General features: G+C 61.2%; 1 protein-coding gene across 2 annotated transcripts in view; it reads left to right on the top strand.

The window, feature by feature from the left end:
• SDK2 (sidekick cell adhesion molecule 2) overlaps positions 1-17,420 on the top strand; it is a 249,400-nt gene that overhangs the window by 213,637 nt on the left and 18,343 nt on the right. Inside the window, exons 34-40 of one of the 2 annotated variants that reach the window (XM_082707629.1) lie at positions 412-468; positions 1,715-1,816; positions 1,963-2,078; positions 6,673-6,859; positions 9,116-9,253; positions 11,293-11,454; positions 13,901-14,026. In XM_082707629.1, coding sequence (XP_082563755.1) covers positions 412-468; positions 1,715-1,816; positions 1,963-2,078; positions 6,673-6,859; positions 9,116-9,253; positions 11,293-11,454; positions 13,901-14,026 — 888 coding nt within the window. The remainder of the gene's footprint in view (positions 1-411; positions 469-1,714; positions 1,817-1,962; positions 2,079-6,672; positions 6,860-9,115; positions 9,254-11,292; positions 11,455-13,900; positions 14,027-17,420) is intronic. The other variant, XM_082707630.1, reaches the window with a different exon arrangement.

Here is a 17,420-nt window from a genome sequence, read left to right as displayed (position 1 = left end):
GTAGTAAAAGGGCTTCTGGTTCAGAGGAGAGAATGAACACCGCCCACGGTGTGGGGATGGTTCTGTCAAAGTCCCGCCTCCAACGAGGGAGTGACTGGGGACCGGGGCTCCCCCCAGGGCCAGTGGGGACGAGGCATCCCCCAGAGCCGTCCTCAGGGTGCGGGGCACCGGGGGGCTCGCGGTGCCCTGTGTCGTCCCCCGCCCCTGCCGTCGTGCACATGGTCTCTCGCTCTTGCCCGGGGCCCCCCACTGACCATCAGGCCCCCGGACACCCCTTCTGTCTGCTTGTGTGCTCCCAGCGCCCCCCCCCACCGCCTGCCCCTCTCCTCGGGGTCTCTGCGGAGCGGGGTGTGTGTACTAACCTCCTCTGTCTGCTGTCTCCCCTGGCCCCCTCGGCCTCCCGCCCCGTAGCCATGTACGCTGTGCGGAACCTGAGCCGGCCCAGCCTCACGCAGTACGAGCTGGACAGTAAGTGTCCCTGCATGGCGGCTCCCAAGTGGGGCTCAGGCCTTCCACGGGGATGGGGAGCGTGGGGCTTCTGAGGACACCCGAGCCCAGGCTGAGGGCTGCGCCCTCCTCAGGCCCCTTGAAGAATGGGGTCTCCCTAAGTGCACATGACTTTCTGGAAATATGCAGAAATGTAGAGAGTGACCAGGGACGCCTGCGTCCATCAGGTGCAGAACGGGGGAGGGAGCGGCTCCGGTCTTGTGCCCCATGGGGGGACTGCGGCGGGGGATGGCCGGAGGTTCGTGGGAGGAGCTTTGGGTCTGCTGCTGGGAAGGGCGGGCGTCCACGGCAAGGCCGCCCACCTCTCCCGTCGAAGGCACTTTTCTGCACGGCTCTGGGTTCCACGCCGATTCCCACCTCCGGAGTGAGCGGAACCCCCACTGTCCCCCAGGGACCTGGGGATGTTCCCAGGGGGGTGTCTGGTCCAAGTCTCACTCTCCTTCTAAAGTCCGTGGTTCTCCCTGAGGCCCAGAGCTTGGGCAGAGGGACCCTGTTCTCTGTACGATGCAAAGTGTGACACCATGGTGTCCTTCCCCTTCCTTCATCAGCCAAGTGGCCCACACGGGCAGTGTGGCCAGTTAAATTAGGGTGACTCCCCCACCCACATTCCAGCGGAGGGGCAGAACTCCCCCCGAGGAAGGGGAGAAGGGCGGGGTGCCCAGGGAGAGGGGTAGGAGAACCTTCTAGCCTCCCCCCAGCCAAGCAGTGATGGTAATTGCCATCTGAGGTTTCAGGGCCCATTTTCCTGCAGCTGTCTTGTCTCCCAGCTTCCGTCCAGGCATCCCCACCCAGGACCCCCAAACTTGGCAAACACTTAGCGTCTCTTAGCCCAGAATTCACGTCCAATCAGCCCCTTCCCTGAGGGGAGAGCTGCCCAATGGGGCTGGGGCAAGGCGTCTGCCATGGTGGGGACAGGGTGAACAGCACTGGTTCGCACGAGCTGTCCCTGCGCAAATATTAGTAGCATCTCTTTGAGTCTCAGAAGTGCTAGTGTGCTCACCCTCGGCTGAGCCACCCACAGGCGTCGCGTGTCCCCATTCCTGGGGGGCCGGACCACCTCCCAGCCACCCCAGTCCCTACGTCGTCTTTCCTGAACCTTCTGGCAGGAGCTAGAGTCACAGATGCGTCCTCGCAGACTCCGCCCTCCGTGCTGGCTCTGTCCCCTGCAGGGCGGTGACCTCTCTGTGCTTCTGCCCCCCTCCCCCAGATCTGAACCAACACCGGCGGTATGAGATTCGGATGAGCGTGTACAATGCCGTGGGGGAGGGGCCCTCGAGCCCCCCCCAGGAAGTCTTCGTCGGGGAAGCCGGTGAGCCCGCCTGCCCTCCCAGCCCCAGCCTCTCCCACCCCACAAGTCCAACTAGAGGACGTAGGGGATTCGGGGGCCCCAACCCACCTCCTCGTCCTCTCTAAAGCCCACGGTGCCCCTCACTCATGACCTCTCACGCCCTCCAGTGCCCACTGCGGCGCCCCGTAACGTGGCTGTCCACGGTACCACGGCCACACAGCTGGATGTGACGTGGGAGCCGCCACCGCTGGAGAGCCAGAATGGAGACATCCAAGGCTACAAGGTACGGGGCGCTCCAGCAGAGCAAGGGTCTGGGGGTGGAGGCGGAGGGCCCAAGCTGCCTGATGGGGCCGGAGCAGCTGGGAGCGTCAGGCGTCTGCCGTGGTGGGGACGGGGTGACCTGTGACCCATGGGCCCAGGACAGGCCCGGAAAGGGAGACCTGTGACCCATGTCACAAGGTGGGACAAAGGGCCAGCTTGGGAGTGGGGGTGAGCCCTGGGTGGTAGGAGGGAGAGGTGGGCAGGTCCGCACCGGGTCCCTTGGCTGTGGGCACCCAATCCCCACGGACACTGTGCACTGACGCAGCACCACACCTGGCCTCTCCGGCAGCCTAGCCCGGCACAGCTCAGAGGCAAGAAGCCTCTGGGTCTTGCTTCAGGCAACACCCCTGACCTCACTCCCCCAACTCCCAATGCCAGCAAAAGACCCCCCCCAGGTGGTCCTTGGGCCGACCCTAATTACAAATATTGATTTGACCAAGTGGCAGAGGCGCCCTCGCTGAGGATGTAGAAATCTCTGATTCAAATTATTTCCAGATGTTAGAGGATGTCACGCGTCCTAACAGCATTCATTTCATCTGCAGCATTCTCCGAGCCCTTTAGAACTCCTTCACTCTATGGAATGCCTGTGTAGTCGGCAGAGTATAAACATTTGTACCCATTGTACAGATGAGGAAACTGAGACCCAGTTGAGGGGGTGCGGCAGGAGCACAAAAGAAGCAGGTAGCCAAGAGTCAGACGCCAGGTCTGCCAGCCCTGACCTTGTGCAGGGCAGAGGGGGCACGGCACGCCGCCACCACCCAGCAGAGGAGGTGGTGGGCAGAGTAATAATGCTGTGTCTCCTTGGTCAGAGCCGTTGGTGTGTCCGAGGCCTGCGTCCTGGGCCAGGGCCCAGCACCACTCTGATTCCTGCTGGTTGTTCCAGGGGGAACAAGAGGGGGAGTGTGAAATACACCCCCCCACACACGAGGCCTCATGGTTTGCTGGCTCAGCCCCCTCATTGCACAGGCAGAAACCGAGTTCCCGCAAAGGCCAGGGGCGTGCCCGGGTCACCTAGCTTGTACTGTAGGGGCCCAGTTGAAGACAGAAACCCACATAGGAGTCTCTTTTTCCACCTAGGAGGTGGGAGGGAGGAGGGAGGCATCTCACCTAGGACGGGTGATACACTGCCCAGGAGTGCTGGGGGGGAAGGCTTCGTCCCAGATCCCCAGCACAGGCCTCCCTTGGGAAGGAGGAGGGGGAGCCGGGGCAGAGCCTGCCACCGTTTGTAGCAGTGGACGGTCGAGGTGTGGAAGTCTCCAGCGAACATGTAGCCCCAGGAAACATGCGGACGCACGGACCGCGTCTATCACACGGCAGGTGTCTGTGTGCTTGGAAAATACGGAGACAGTTGGCATTCTTAGCTGGGGGCCTGGGATGGCCGCATCCCAGATGTGCATTAACCTCCACGGTAATTAGCATGGACGTGAATGATGGGCGGACGTCACCAGCCAGTGAGCTTGGTTTGGGTCCGACCGAGCTGTGACATGTGCCCAGGCGGTCACCCCAGTATTGAGCTGTTATTTTGTTACCAGCGGTGTTTCTCAGTCTGGGAGGAAAGCAGTGAACAGAGAGGCAAACATGAGCTTAAATTTTAAGGGAAGAGGACCAACAACATGCAAAACAAGCTCCTCCAGAGGGTGGCAAAAGTGGTCCGTGGAGGGTGTAGAGCAAATGAGCCGGGGGAGGTTTGGAACTTTAAATAGGGCTGTTAGGAAAGGATTTAATGGGAACTGGACACTTGGGCAAAAATGAAGAACAGGGTGAGAATCACATGTTCTTCTGGGAGAAGAACATTCCAGAAAGAGGAAAAGAAGAGCAAAGATCCTGGGGTCAGTGGGTGTTTGGCATTTACAAAGCTCAACTAAGAGCCCAGTGCGTCCCAGTGTGTGTGTGTGTGTGGAGGGCAGCATGATAGGAGATAGGTCAGGTAGTGACCTAGGGTACATCACCCAGGACCCTCAAGGGCTTTGGCTGTCACTCAAAATGAGAGGACAGCCGTGGAAGGTTTGGAGCAAAGGAGAGCCACAGGTGATTGGGTTTTGAAATGGGGAAAGCACAAAACCACAAAGAGGGGGCTGAGTCATCTAGGTGAGGCATGGTAGTGGCTGAGGCCAGCCAACAGCGCAGTGAGAGGTATTTGTTCTCCGGCTCATTGGAATGATGGAGCTGGTAGAATTTGCTGAGTTGAATTGGAGAGCGAGAGAGGATTTACAAGCAATTTGATGATGGAGCTTCTAGGCACAGAGCCGGAAGAGACAAGGGGGCAGAAGGAGGAAGCTGGCAGGGGAGAGCTGGAGTCGGCTCGAGACATGGGTCCGACCCCCAAGGGGAGACGTCACATGGAGCCGGTTTCCGTGTCTGGAGCTCGAGAGCGAGAGTCATGTGAATTGTGGAGTCCACAGCATGTAGGTGAAAGCCCAGAGATTAGACCCAAATAGGAAACCCAAGAAGAATGAAAATTGAGACCTAGGACCAAAAAAAGGGACTGACGTCTCAAAACCTACATAAAGAACGTACTTCCCGGAGTAGGGAGGACTATGTTATACTGAATACTGCTGAGAGCTCAAGCAAGATGAAATCTAGAAAGCAACTATAGCCCAAGGACTCAATCTGGCCCTCCACTTGTTTGTGTAAATAAAGTTTTATTGGAACACAGCCACACTCACTTGTTTACAAATTGCCCGTGGCTGCTTTTGAATTACCACAGAGATACGTGGCTGCAAAACCTGAGATCTTTATTACCTGGCCCTTTCCAGAAAGCCTGCGGAGCCCAGGATTATTGCATTAGCCAGGTCAAGTTCATAGGTTACTCTGATGGGGGGGGCAGCTTGGCGGGATTTAAGAGAGGAGGAGAGGAGGCAGCGAGGACACATACCCCTTTAAGGAGTGTTGCTTTAAAGGGAAAATGAAACAGGAATTAGAAACCGTCAACAGAGGGGGTTTTAAGACTGAAGAAATGCCGGCTCGCGTCTGTGCGGATAATGATCCAGGAAGAGGGGAAATGTGGTGATTCTAGGAAGAGCAGAAGCTGGGGGGAATGAGGTCCTGGAGGAGGTGAGAGGGGCTGGGATTTCGTGCAGGAAGGCGAGGTCGTCTCACAGAGGCTGTGCAGCCAGGGCACAGAGGGAGGCAGGCAGAGGGTGTGGACGCAGGGGCTACTGAAGGTATGGGCAGCGCCCCGGGAGAGTGGAGAAAATCTCATCTGATTGCTTCTGGGTTAAGGAGCCTCACGAGGGGAGGGGAGGGGCAGGGAGGAGCAGTGGATGAGATCCGGATGTAGGAGATGCACCCGAGGCTGGTGGACCAGGGTATGTAGCACAGTGAAGATTGAAAGCGTGAATTCCCTGCGGCGGCGTGTGGCTGTGGTCCGGATTCAACCAAGGCTCAAAGCTGGCCTCTTGGATCTGATGGAGCCCTAAGCGCAGGGGAGTGAAGTGGTAGATACAGGGGGGGGTGACTTTCTACATTCACTGTCTGCATCTGCACTCAGCAGGTCCCATCTGTGTGCTGAGAACACCCAGATCTCAGGTGTTGACCTTGGCCTTGACCCTGCACCCCTAATTCAGCGGGAACTTGGTCCACTATATTGAGTGCCCGTCACTGGGAACGGTACACGAACAACCACATCAACTCTCTCTCTCATACCTACTCGCATCGGAAGAATCTGTTTTTAAAAGTGGGCGGGGCTAGATGAAAGCAAGGATTTCTGGGTGACAAGATGTCCCGAGTGCCAGGTGGGGGACCTTGGCACTAGGCTTCCTCCAGGCAAATTGAGAAATTGAGGTCCGTAGCTTGCAGCAATATTCTCGGCCGGCAGGTGGCGCCAAATACTCGCTGATCGTCGCCGGGGCGGTAGGCTTGTGGCTTTCCCGCGTGGCTCTGGGTTCAGAGTTCTTGACGCTAGTGAGGAGTCCTGAGCTTCAGGGACAACACTGTGGCTCAGGGATCACCTGGCGAAGTCCCCGTGCTCGTGAATGGGGCGCTGGGGGCTCAGCCCCAGGCCGGCCTGCAGGCCTGCAGGTGAATTCACCAGCGGGGTCCTTGTCAACCGGCAGGTGCTTTGTAGCCAGTGAAGGGGGAAGAGGGGTGGGCCTGACTTTCCACATCCCTAACCGGCTCCCAGCTGATGGTGGTGCCCTGAGAGGCTGGTCCTCGCACTCTCCTCTCCGTTGGGCCAGAGTCTACCCACCTGGCACTTCCCTCCCCAGCTCAGGGTCCTGAAGAGTGGAGCTGACTTCTTCCTCCTGTAACCGTGTCCCCTATCCCGAGGGCTGATGGTCCTGTGCGGTGCTAAACCCTCCCATCTCCGGGCCGCACAGATGCGTGGGGTCTCCTGGGACTTAGTGCGGCAGAGACTGAAGTATTCGCTGTGAAAAGAAGGTTCTGGGAGTCTTTCCAAAACCACTCTTAAATACTTCTGTACTGTTCCCTGAGGGACGCACACAGGGCATGTGGATGGTACCATCAAGGGCGTCTCTGCGACCCTGGGGCTGGCAGGGGGGCAGGAGGAAAGCTGAGTGTGTCCACCTCACTCCCACGATTGGCTGTGCCCACAGATTTATTTCTGGGAAGCCCAGCGGCGCAACCTCACAGAGCGGGTGAAGACACTCTTCCTGGCCGAGAACGGCGTGAAGCTGAAGAACCTGACCAGCTACACCACCTACATGGTCAGCGTGGCCGCCTTCAATGCCGCGGGGGACGGGCCTCGGAGTCCCCCCACCCGGGGCCAGACGCAGCAAGCAGGTGGGGGAGGGGGGCAGAGGGGGGAGGGGGGCACCTGTGCTCCTGGGGTGGGTGGGGGGGGCGTGGTAGAAGCAGCCGCCTTATTTGCTGAGACATCTGGCTGGGCTCCCAGAGCTGGGCCTCCAGAGCTGGAGAGCACACACAGCCCCAAAAGAGGGGGCCTCCGTGAGAGTGCTCAGAAGACAGAGGCTGTCCCCAGAGAGCCTTAGAGAGAGCCCCCAGATGTCCCCAGTCCTCCCCACATCTTGTAGCCCGCCAACCCCATTTCTGGCCGGGCCTTGTTCTGACGCAGCTTTCTGGGTCACGGGGTCACGGCCTCGGCTTTGTTCCTTCAACAAATATTTACTGAGCATCTTCTAGAAACCCGCCCTGTGATAGATGCTGGGAGCACAGCGGCCCAGGTCCCCACCCTAGGGAGTGCGACAGATGGGAACCACCTGTCTAGATGACCCTGCCTCAGTGCCGTGAGTTTGACCAGTAGAAGGACGCGGGCAGGGGTGAGCATGTGGCCGTGGACAGGTCTGTCTGCTGCGGCCTCTGACGGCTGACAGCTGAGACCTGAGGGGAAAGAGCCCAGCGTGGGAAGCCTGGAGGAGGGCTTCCGGGCAGAGGGAGCAGCAGGTGCAAAGGCGTCCAGACCCGGAGGGGATTAAAGGAGCGTTAATGGGTGACCTGAGGGGAAATGGCCCAAGAGGGTCCGGGAGCCCTGGAAGGAAGCGTGGGGGGGATTCTCAGTGCGCTGGGGGGGGTCGCTGGGGGGTTTAAGCAGTTGGCCAACAGGATCCGGTGTATGTTTTTAAAATTCGCTCTGCCGGCCGTGCGGAAGACAAGCTGACCGGCGGGAGAGGAGGGAGGCGGGGAGGTCAGTTAGGAGACTGGATGGTGAGGGTCAGAGCCCTAGAGCCCACGCGACCAGTGCTGGGTCTGTGTATCGTGTCCAAAGACCTTCTTGGGCAGATACGCCGCCAGCTCCTTCCAGAAGCCCTGGGATGGGGAGGGCAGGTATTACCCATTTCAGTGAGCAGGGGAGGCCTGGGTAGGGATGCTTCGTGCCCAGGAGCCCCCGGCCCGCCCGTGGGGAAGCAGAGGCCGGAGGCCAGGACGGGTGAGCTGGTCCGGGGCTGTCTTCACGGCTCGGCAGCCCCTTCCCCTGACACGGGGCTCCCTCCTTGTGGATTAAATACGAGCCTTTTGTCCTGCACGCCCTCGAGCATCCTTCCCAGCCTGCTGCTTCCCATCCTGTTAACTTGCTTAGAGGGCCGGACTGCGGGGTCAATTCTTAAGCATTGTCCTCTTTGGGGCCAAGCCACGACTCCAGGGAAACCCTTTTCCTCCCCTGGCTCCCGAGGGTCTGGCCTCTCTGCCTGCTCATCCAGACCGCGCTCTGTCAGTGTCCCAGGCCGGATGCGAGCCCCCGGGAGCCTGGACGCTTCCGGCAGCAGGACAAAGTGTTCTGACCCATGTCCCTCTTGCTTCGGGGAGGCAGGAAAGGCCCCCTGAGCTCGCCTCCTTCCTTCAAAGACTGCGGGCTGAGGCTGCGTCCCGGAGCTGGAGCGGAAGCGGGGTCCAGATTAGCCTCGGCTCGGTGGGGGCGGGGGGGGGGGGCGCCCGGTCAGCTCGCCTGAAGCCAGCTCCGTGCTTCCTTCCCTTCCTCTCCGTCCTCCCCACCAGAGTCCCCCACCCCCACCCGCACGGCCCCCAGGCTTTCAGGGTCGTTCCAGCCTTCTCCGGCCAAGAAAGCATCTCTTCCACATGGTTTGACTGTCCCTATTTCGGGCTGCTTCTGAGAGCACGGTCTCTCCGTGACGAGCCCTGGGGCCCCAGGGACCGGAGAAGGGCCACGCCGTGGCTGTTCTGGTATCTTCTTATTCACCAGCCACCTCATACTCTGAGACCCCGGCGGGCGCTGCTTTTCCCACCAGGGCGGGTGGAAGACAGAGCCCTACAGAGCCAGGGTCTCGCCTGATCCCACAGGGGCCCTGGAGATTTAGGACCACTTGTCAGGAAGAAAGGGAGGACTCGAACTTTAGGGGGAAAGACAGTTCTCTTCCCTCCCCGTTCGTGGACTCTGGAATTGGAAATAGAGTGCTAGCAGCATCAGTGGGGGAGGGGAGGGGCACAGATGACTTCGGAGGACCCCCTGCCCTCTCTCTTCCTGGGGCCCAGACCCAAGAGCTCCTGCCGGTTTCCGGAAGCCACGCAGGGCTTTGAACGTCCGTGGGAGAACAAGACGAACCCTCTGCTGTCCCCCTGCAGCTCCCAGTGCTCCCAGCTCGGTCAAGTTCAGTGAGCTGACCACAACCTCGGTGAACGTGTCCTGGGAGACCCCGCAGTTCCCCAACGGTGTCCTGGAGGGTTACCGGCTGGTGTATGAGCCCTGCACCCCAGTGGACGGTGAGTGGGGCCCTCCCAGCCCGACTCCCAAGGCCTTTCTCTTGTCGGGGTCGCTGCACAGCCTTGGATGGGGTGAGCGTCTCCCCTGCTCGTAGAGGGAGACGCGGGGGCAGATGAGAGGAGCATTTCCCCAGCAGCAAGAAGGGGCGCAAAACCGAGCAGCACCCTCGTTCTCCCGAGTCCGGCCAGAGTGAGGAGGGGAGGAAGGGAGCCTACGGAGGCTGCGGCGTCCCACAGCGGCCAGGCTGCCGTCCCGCCTGGGAAGATCGGGGAGCCCCTGATGGCCCCTCCCGTGCCTGTCCCCCAGAATTTAGGGGGTCGACCTTATTCCATCTGGGTCTTTGCCTCTCGTGGGGTCAGGAACTCGTTTGAGAACCTGTTAAGAGCCTTGGAGCCTCTCCCCGGAAAGTACAAGTCTGGGGGTGTCCCTGCCCCCCTTTCCCCGTGAACCTCCGTTCAAGAACCCCGATGTGCAAGCTGCCTTCCTCTCACCTGGAGCCCTGGTCGTCTGGCTGTCCCTAGAGCCCCCCGTGACCCCTGCCCTACCCCTTCCTCCAGGCCTTGGTGGGGACCCTTCCCTGCTGCCAGGCTCCCAGGCCAGGCCATGCTAACCCTGACCTTGGATGTCAGACCCTTGCCAGCTCTCTACCCCCACGCCAATGTAAGTGAACCCAGAAAGCACGGACATCTACTTAGAGGGGCTCCTGGCTGGCCGGTCCGGTTCCAGAACCCAGAGAGGACTCGGTGGGGTGGCTGGCTCACAGGTGGTGACCTGATGGCCTGAGGCCCCCTGCTCACTCTCACCTTTCCCTGACTACAGAGCCTGGCCAGAAGGAGAGCCGGAGCCCTTGGAGAGCCAAGGGGGCCGCAGTCCTGAGCCGGCCAAGGAAACAATGGCCCTCAGTCTTCCTCGTCACCTGCCTGCCAGCAGCTAGTTCATTTGGCAGAGCAGCACTGTGTTTTGGGACACTCTCGGGGGTGGGGAGGGCGGCCCAGGAGACATGGTCAGGTGCAGGTCCCAGGAGAGGGGCCATCTCCCCCTCCAAGGGGAAGGAGAGGGCGGAGGTCACGGGGACAAGGTGCAGGCGACCAAACAGGCTCTCCTCACAGTGGCCTCCGCCTGGCCTACCCAAGGGGCTCCCGGCCCCTTTCCTGTTGGGAAGACCACAGCCCAGACCCCTGTGGGATTTGCTCAGAAATGTCAGGGAACAGGTACCCAGTGCCACTGTTCCGGGCCCCCCCGCAGGTGACTTCCTTCAGAAGGGCCGCTCGAGCTGCCACCCCTCTGTCATGGGACGCCTGTTTATTCGTGAGATAGTCTGGCCATTTGCCAGGTCCTCTTTTATTTAACCTCCTAACGTGCTGTCCTCGATGGCTATCGATGCCCTCATTCAGCGGGACAACAAACCACAGCTAGGGCAGGGGACGGCCAGCGCTGGGCTGCGACCTGCGAAGCCCATCTCCCAGGGGTCACCACCTTGTTCAGAGGGGACACGGGGAGCAGCCCGGGTCCCGACCCCTGAGGAGGCTGCCAGGCGGGAGGATTTGGGCCCAGGAAGCACGGAGCACAAACTATCCTAGCCTCTTCTCTGGTTGCCGCGATTCCGGGTGCATTGATGGAGGGCCCGCGGGGAGGGCCCTTGCTGGTGGACCCGAGGCTGTCCTCGGCTGTAGGGCCTGGCTGCAGGTTCTCCCCTCCAACTCTGGACGCCGGCGATCTCTCTCCCAGAGCCCTTCCTGAAAGGGGACCCTCGGTATTCCAGTTCTGTGGAACTCGGGGGGTAGAGCACATGTGGGGGACAGTGGTTCAGTGAGACCGGTAGGGAGCTGTTTCCCACTAGATCCCGAGGGACACTGTGTTCTCCACGGACAGACAGTCCCAGCTCCTCCCAACTTCTCCGGCCGTGGACCCCTTTCTCCCAAGACCAGCCTGCAGGACTGCGTGTTGGGGGAGCACGGCCGTGTGGCCTGGCTCCAAGGCCCCCCATGAACACCATCCACCCTCACGGTCCCCCACATATGCGGTACTTCCTTCCCAGGTGTCAGCAAGATCGTGACCGTGGATGTGAAGGCTAACAGCCCTCTGTGGCTGAAGGTGAAGGACCTGGCCGAGGGGATGACCTACAGGTTCCGCATCAGAGCCAAGACCTTCGCCTACGGGCCGGAGATCGAGGCCAACGTCACCACCGGCCCGGGAGAAGGTAAGGGAGCGCAGGGCCCTCCGCACCCCGCGTCCAGCCCCCGAGCCAGAGAGGGTGTTCGGAGCTGTGCTAGATCCTGGAGGTGCAGAGATGCGGGGGGACGGGGTCTACTGGGGACAGAGCCACAGCCCGAGAGAGGACAAGGGTGGGGCCTGGGGGGCGGGGGAGGAAGGGAACGCATCGCGGCTACAGGCAGGGGGACCTGTCAGGCTGCGTCCTCCCTAGACAGGTGACAAAGGGACAAAGGAGCAGGGCTCTTAGAGGCCAGGCTGTGCGCTTAGAGGCCAGGCTGTGCATTGGGCCTGAGTGGCGACAGGAGGGGGACACCAGGGACCAGGACCCCAGAGTGGTTCTGTCTGAGTTTGTGACCTTCTTGAGGCCAGCCTTGAGCTGGGGGAATTGTTTTGGCACCTGCTGTGGTCAACATTTGTCCTTGTCACCCAAGCAGGATGTCCCTTCCCGAACACAGAAGCCACCGCGCCAGCCTCTGCTCCCTCCTTCCCTGGGAAAGGACACAGCCTGTCTCAGACTTCCTCCTCCTCTTCCTCCTCCTCCTCCTTTTCCCTCCTCCTGCTCACTGCCCTGTGGGCCCGAGCAGCTTAGCTGCTAGCTGGGGGGGGGGGGGGGGGGTAGTTGCGGCGTGGAGAGGCTACTGGTCCTGGCCTCTCTCACCTGTCAGGCAGGTGTGTTCCTCCACACGGGGCTGGGCCGGCCACCCTGCACTTTCTCCTCGTGGGCACTTTCTGTTCCCCACTCCGGGTTCTGCAGAGAACCTGCCAGCTCCTAGGCTCCGCTGGCTCCTACGGAACAAAGCCTACAAGGCCCCCCCGGAGGAAGCTTCCAGAAGATTCCACGCCCTCTGCCCTGCACCTGCCCCCTCCCTCCTGTGCTGCCTCTTCACCTGAGCCAACTTCCCTGGGAAACAAAAGCAGGAAGCAAGCGGGCAGGGACAAAGGGAGGCGGGGCAGTGGGGACAGGAGAGGGCGGGAGGACAGGCTGTTCTAACCTGGGGCTTCAAGTGTCCCAGGCCTGGTGTGGGAAGGGGGCGGGCAGGAAGTTTGGAGGAGGCAGCGGGGGTCCCTGTGAAACAGCTGAGCTGTGCCCGGCAAGTGTGGGCAGGTACCTGGGAGTGCTAGAAGCTTCTGGTCCAGGGGTTGATGACAGCTGTCAGCCTTGAGTTCTGTCCTGTGCAGAGTGAGAACTCGGGGTCCCGACAGCACCCCCCCACACCCTTCACACCCCACTTGAGCTGTGTCCCGCACCCCTGACCCCTCAGCTGCCTTTGCCCTGAGCCGTAGGCGGGATGCGTGTTGGAGAAGGAAGGAAGGAAGATGAGGCGCTCCAAGGTCACGGGTTGGGACCGGACACAGGCCGGGTGGTGGGCAGCCCAGCTCTGGTCGGGAGTCCCCGGCCTGCTGTCCAGCTTGCCAGCTGCCCTGGGCCTAGAGGATCTTCAGTCCGGAGCTGGACTGCAGGCTCCTTGCCTGGAGGCATTCACAGCCAACACTCGGTGCTCACTCGGGCCAGTAGTCAGCCTCGCACCCACTCACCAACTTGTTCTCCCCTCCCACAAGTGTGTAGGAGCACCCACTCTGTGCCCAGCTCTGGGGGTGCAAGGCTCCGGGTCTAGTGACAGACAGACATGTAGACCACGGACAGGGTCAGGGCTTGGGGGCCAGTGAGAGCCCAGGGAACAGGCACCCCCAGGGAGGAGGGGCTTGGGACCCTCCATAGACGAAACTGGCTCACTCCTCTGACTTCGCAAGTGAGCTCTCCCCTGCTTCGGCTCCTGGGGCTGGTGTCCAGGTGGCCGACATGACGGGCCGCCACCCTGGTGTACCGGCCAGGACAGCCAGCGGCAGAGCCCACACTTTTCTCCGGTGCTCCCAGCCTCCTCCCTGGCCCAGGGGGGGTGGGTGCGTTTCACGCAGGAAGCAGGGCGGACGCTGCCATCCTAGGCTGGAAGACAAGATGTCAGGGAGCCCTTCGGCCCCTCAAAAACCGACCCCCCACTTATCCTAGGCCCATTCCACCATCATCACACCCACCTCTACCATCGCCCCAGGACACATCTCTTCAGGCCTTACAGTCCAAAAGGGCCTCACAGATGGGGAAACTGAGGCACTGGCGGGCGATGTGACTTGATCAGAGTCACCCATCTAGTGAGTTCAGGTCTCCTGACTCCGTTCCAGGGACCTTCCTGGCATTTCCCTGTATACCTCTTCTGGCTTTGAATTTGGAGCAAGGGAGTGTGGGTGACCCAGAGAGCACAGCTGTATCAACAGGCCAGGCCTGAGACCCAGTCCTCGGGCCTCGGCGCTCGCAGGCTTTCCAGAGACTCTGGCCAGGCTCGGAGGGTTTGGCTGTGCAGGTCCCCCAGCCGGACCACGGGGAGCCAGGATAGGGGAGGCTGTGCCGCCCCTTGCCCACCGTGTGCCGTTTGCAGGTGCCCCTGGACCGCCTGGAGTGCCCATCATCGTGCGGTACAGCTCCGCCATCGCCATCCACTGGTCCAGCGGAGACCCGGGCAAGGGACCCATCACCCGCTACGTCATAGAGGCCAGGCCATCAGGTACGCACTGCCCCCGGCTGAGTGCCTCCCTCTCTGGCGGGTTCCGGGTCTCGTGTTCTCTTGCCGCTGGAGTCCCTCCACCTGGCGGCCTTGTGTCCTCCTGAGAAGGCTCTGGTCCCACTGCAGGTGAAGCTAGAGGTGGCCCTGGGGCAAGTGGGAAATGAAGGGTCACACCCTTAGGTGGGGACTCCCCGGGGTCCCCTGGAGAATGGCACTTCGCACCAGGTGAGGACCAACTCGAACGGAAGATCATTTAGGATACTGGAGGAGCAAAAAGTTGGCCCTTGCCCCTGCCCCTGGTTAAACACTGAGTCTTTCACGAGACCCCACTGACTAGTGTCCCATCAGGAGGCCGGCTGTCCCCGGGGGACGCTGGCTACCGCCTTGAGGCCCGCCTCCACCACTCTGATGATCTCAGCAGTTCCGGTAACTGCATCAGGGGTGGTGAAGCCTGAAATCGAATCACAAGTACTTCCAGAGCCATCAGGGACTGATGAGTCGCTCCAGGGCGCTGCTGTCAGCGCTCCTGTGTCACCATCGCCCGTCGCCCTGACACCTGCTTCTCCCAGCTCCCCTTCCCCGCAGGAGCCCTGGGCCAGCTCGCTCCGTTGCTAGGTTTCCCAGCTTGTCAGAGGGTTCAGGGCCGGGGGGAGAGCTAGAGGCTTGTTCTTGGTAATCCACGGCCCCGTGATCGGCCGGCAGAAGTGGAGAAGGGCCAACAGCATGGATAGCAAATGATAATCAGAATGGGAGGTAGTCAGGCATATCAGTAGCTAATACTTCTAACGAGGGCACCGAAGCATCCCGAAGGCAAGCTGAATACCGTGGGTCACTGAGCGCTAATATCTCAACAGCCAAGAGAGCACGCCTGCTGTTCCGGGAAGCAGCCATACACACACACCCCCATTGCCCTCATCTTGTGCTAGTAATGGCAGTGGCAATCGCTATGACGTTTAGCTACTCCAATCCATGATCTGTTGTAGCTGGAAGGTATATGCAGGGCTGGCTGTCCCCCCCACCCCCAATGGTCCCTCCCCAGCCCGCGGTGCCGGCTGCTGAGTTGGCCAGGAGAGCACCACGTGCTTCTCCCCACCGGCGCCTGTGCCTCTGCTCTCCGTCCAAGTCGGCCGGCCGGGATGCCAGGCTGTGGAATGTTGGCTCCGGACACCGGGCCTGCTGATTTTCCAGCGTTCCCTGGGAGGCCCAGCATGGGACCTGGGGCTGTGCCTGGGTGCACACAGGTGGATTCAAGATGGGACCCCCTGAAGGCTGGCAGGGCAGAGGGCAAGGGGAAAGCTGCGCCTCTGCCTGTGGCTGCTGGAGACATCTCCCCACCTCCGTGCCCCCGGGCTATCCATCCTCCTCCTCTCCGGGACGAAACTGCTCTTGTCCTGTGCTCCCCGCCTCATGGTCGGTTAGGATCTCCAGAGAGGCCCTCTTCCTACAAACTGGAAGCTGCCAGGCACTGCAGAGCCAGGAGCGAGGGGCTCACTCAAGGTTTCCAGCCAGGGGCCCTGCCGTGCATTCCAGCTGACCGCGGGGGCTGGAGGCCGGAGCCCCAGCATGACATTCCAGCAGCTTCAGGCCTGGCCCCATTACCAGGGTCCTACCCTTTGTTTCTGTGCGGGGCAGAGCAAGGTTGGTCACACAGTAGGTCAGAGACCCCAGCTTCTGCCAGGCCGCAGGGTCCCGGACGAGCCCACTCAGCCAACACTGAATCCGCCGCGGACCTCAAAAGGCACCATCCTGGACACCCAGTGGTTCCTCCTCCTCCCCGCCATCGCCGCGGGTGTGAGAGGTACAGCCCTTAGAACCACAGCTCTCGGCAAGGAAGGAGTCACTGCTGTTGGGTCATCCATCGCTAGCATCGCCATCGCTGTGACTGTCACCGAAAGCGAATGAGAGCTTTCAGGGGGCGTGAGAGGAGAAGGGATTTGCACCCCAAAACTCGGATCTCGGGGTCTGCAGCCCTGAAATCGCAGCCCATGATGTTCAGAGAAGGTCGGGGTAGAAGGTTTGCATCCAGTCATCTCCCCAACACTGAGAGGTCGCCTGTGCTGGGCGCTGGGCTGCAGAAGCGAATGGGGCACGGTCCTGGCCCCGGAGGGACAGCACAGCACAGCCTAGCTGGGGACAGCCACAGGGTGCGTGAGGCAGCACCCAACACAGAGACCTGAGAGAGAAAACAAGGCCAAGCTCAGGGTCCCGAGCCTTTGTGAGGACAGGGGGACGCCCACGGGGAGGGGGGCACGGCTGCCAGGGGGAGGGATCTGGATGGGCACGGCCAAAAGGCGGCTTTGGAAGATGCCGACACACTCTTGGTCCCCAGTACAGAGGTGACAGGGCAGGGGATGGTGCTAAAGTTCTTGACATTGCGGGGGGTGGGGGGCGGCTGCCAGTGTGGGGAAGGCGGAATCCGGAATCCGTCAGCCCCTGGGCGGGCCAGGCCGGAGCGGGTGCGTAGCCGGCGGACCCACGGCGGCTCCTCCCCGAGCGAGTTCAGGAACGGATGAGGAGAGACGGTGCCCACCGAGGCTAAGGCTGAGGCTGCGGCAGGAGCTCATCCAAGGCCCTGAGGCGACCTCCCTGGAGGACCTAGGAGTTCAGCCCACTGAGGTGCTTCTAAGCTCTCTGGACCCCTGGACCGTGTGTAAAAGGTGGTTTAACCCTTTAATTGCCAAGTCAGCCCTTCCCCAGCACAGGGAGGGGGACTCACCATCCTTCCCAGGGTCACGCCAGCCCCACTGGCCCCGCATGGAGCCTCTGGCCAGGGCCCCCGCCCGGCCTCCGCATCCCGGGGCCTGGCAGGAGCTCGCACTTCTCTTGTGCGGGGCCCCATGCCCGCTGCTCCTTTTGAATGAGGCAGAAATGAATTAGGTCCCCAGGGGGGCGAGACCCAGAGAGCGGCAGGCAAGGGGGCAGCAGGACTGGAAGGGAAGTCAGGAGCGCAAAGCATGGGGTGGCTAGGGGCAGCGCACCTGGAGGACCGATGGGGGACTCCTCTAGGCTTGTCTAGGCCCCTTCTCCTCAGATCTCTGCTGCTCAGCGAGGAGGCTGCTGAGGGTGGGCGCCGTCCGCCCTCACCGTCCCCGGCGAACCTAGCCCTCCTGCGGCTACTTTCAAAAAGGATCTTCTTTTTACCTGATGCCGCTACTGTGTGTATTTTGAATAGGCAGGGGGATGAGAAGAAGAGGGGCCCAGTGAGGGAAAGGAGGGTGTGCCCGTGTGCCACAATCGTAGGCGGCCTGGTGGAGTCACGCTGACCCGCACTTTCTAAGGATGTGAGAACGGGCGATCTGACTTCCGCACAGTCACCAGACTGCTGAGCCGCCTGTGGCCGATGGCACGGGGTTGGTTGGGACCGTATTTTCTACACGCTCCGTGTTTTTATTAA

Source organism: Mustela nivalis, assembly GCF_964662115.1.
Source record: "Mustela nivalis genome assembly, chromosome: 17".
Taxonomy (NCBI): domain Eukaryota; kingdom Metazoa; phylum Chordata; class Mammalia; order Carnivora; family Mustelidae; genus Mustela; species Mustela nivalis.
Note: the sequence above shows the minus strand (reverse complement) of the source record. Positions and strands in the feature narration are given on the sequence as shown.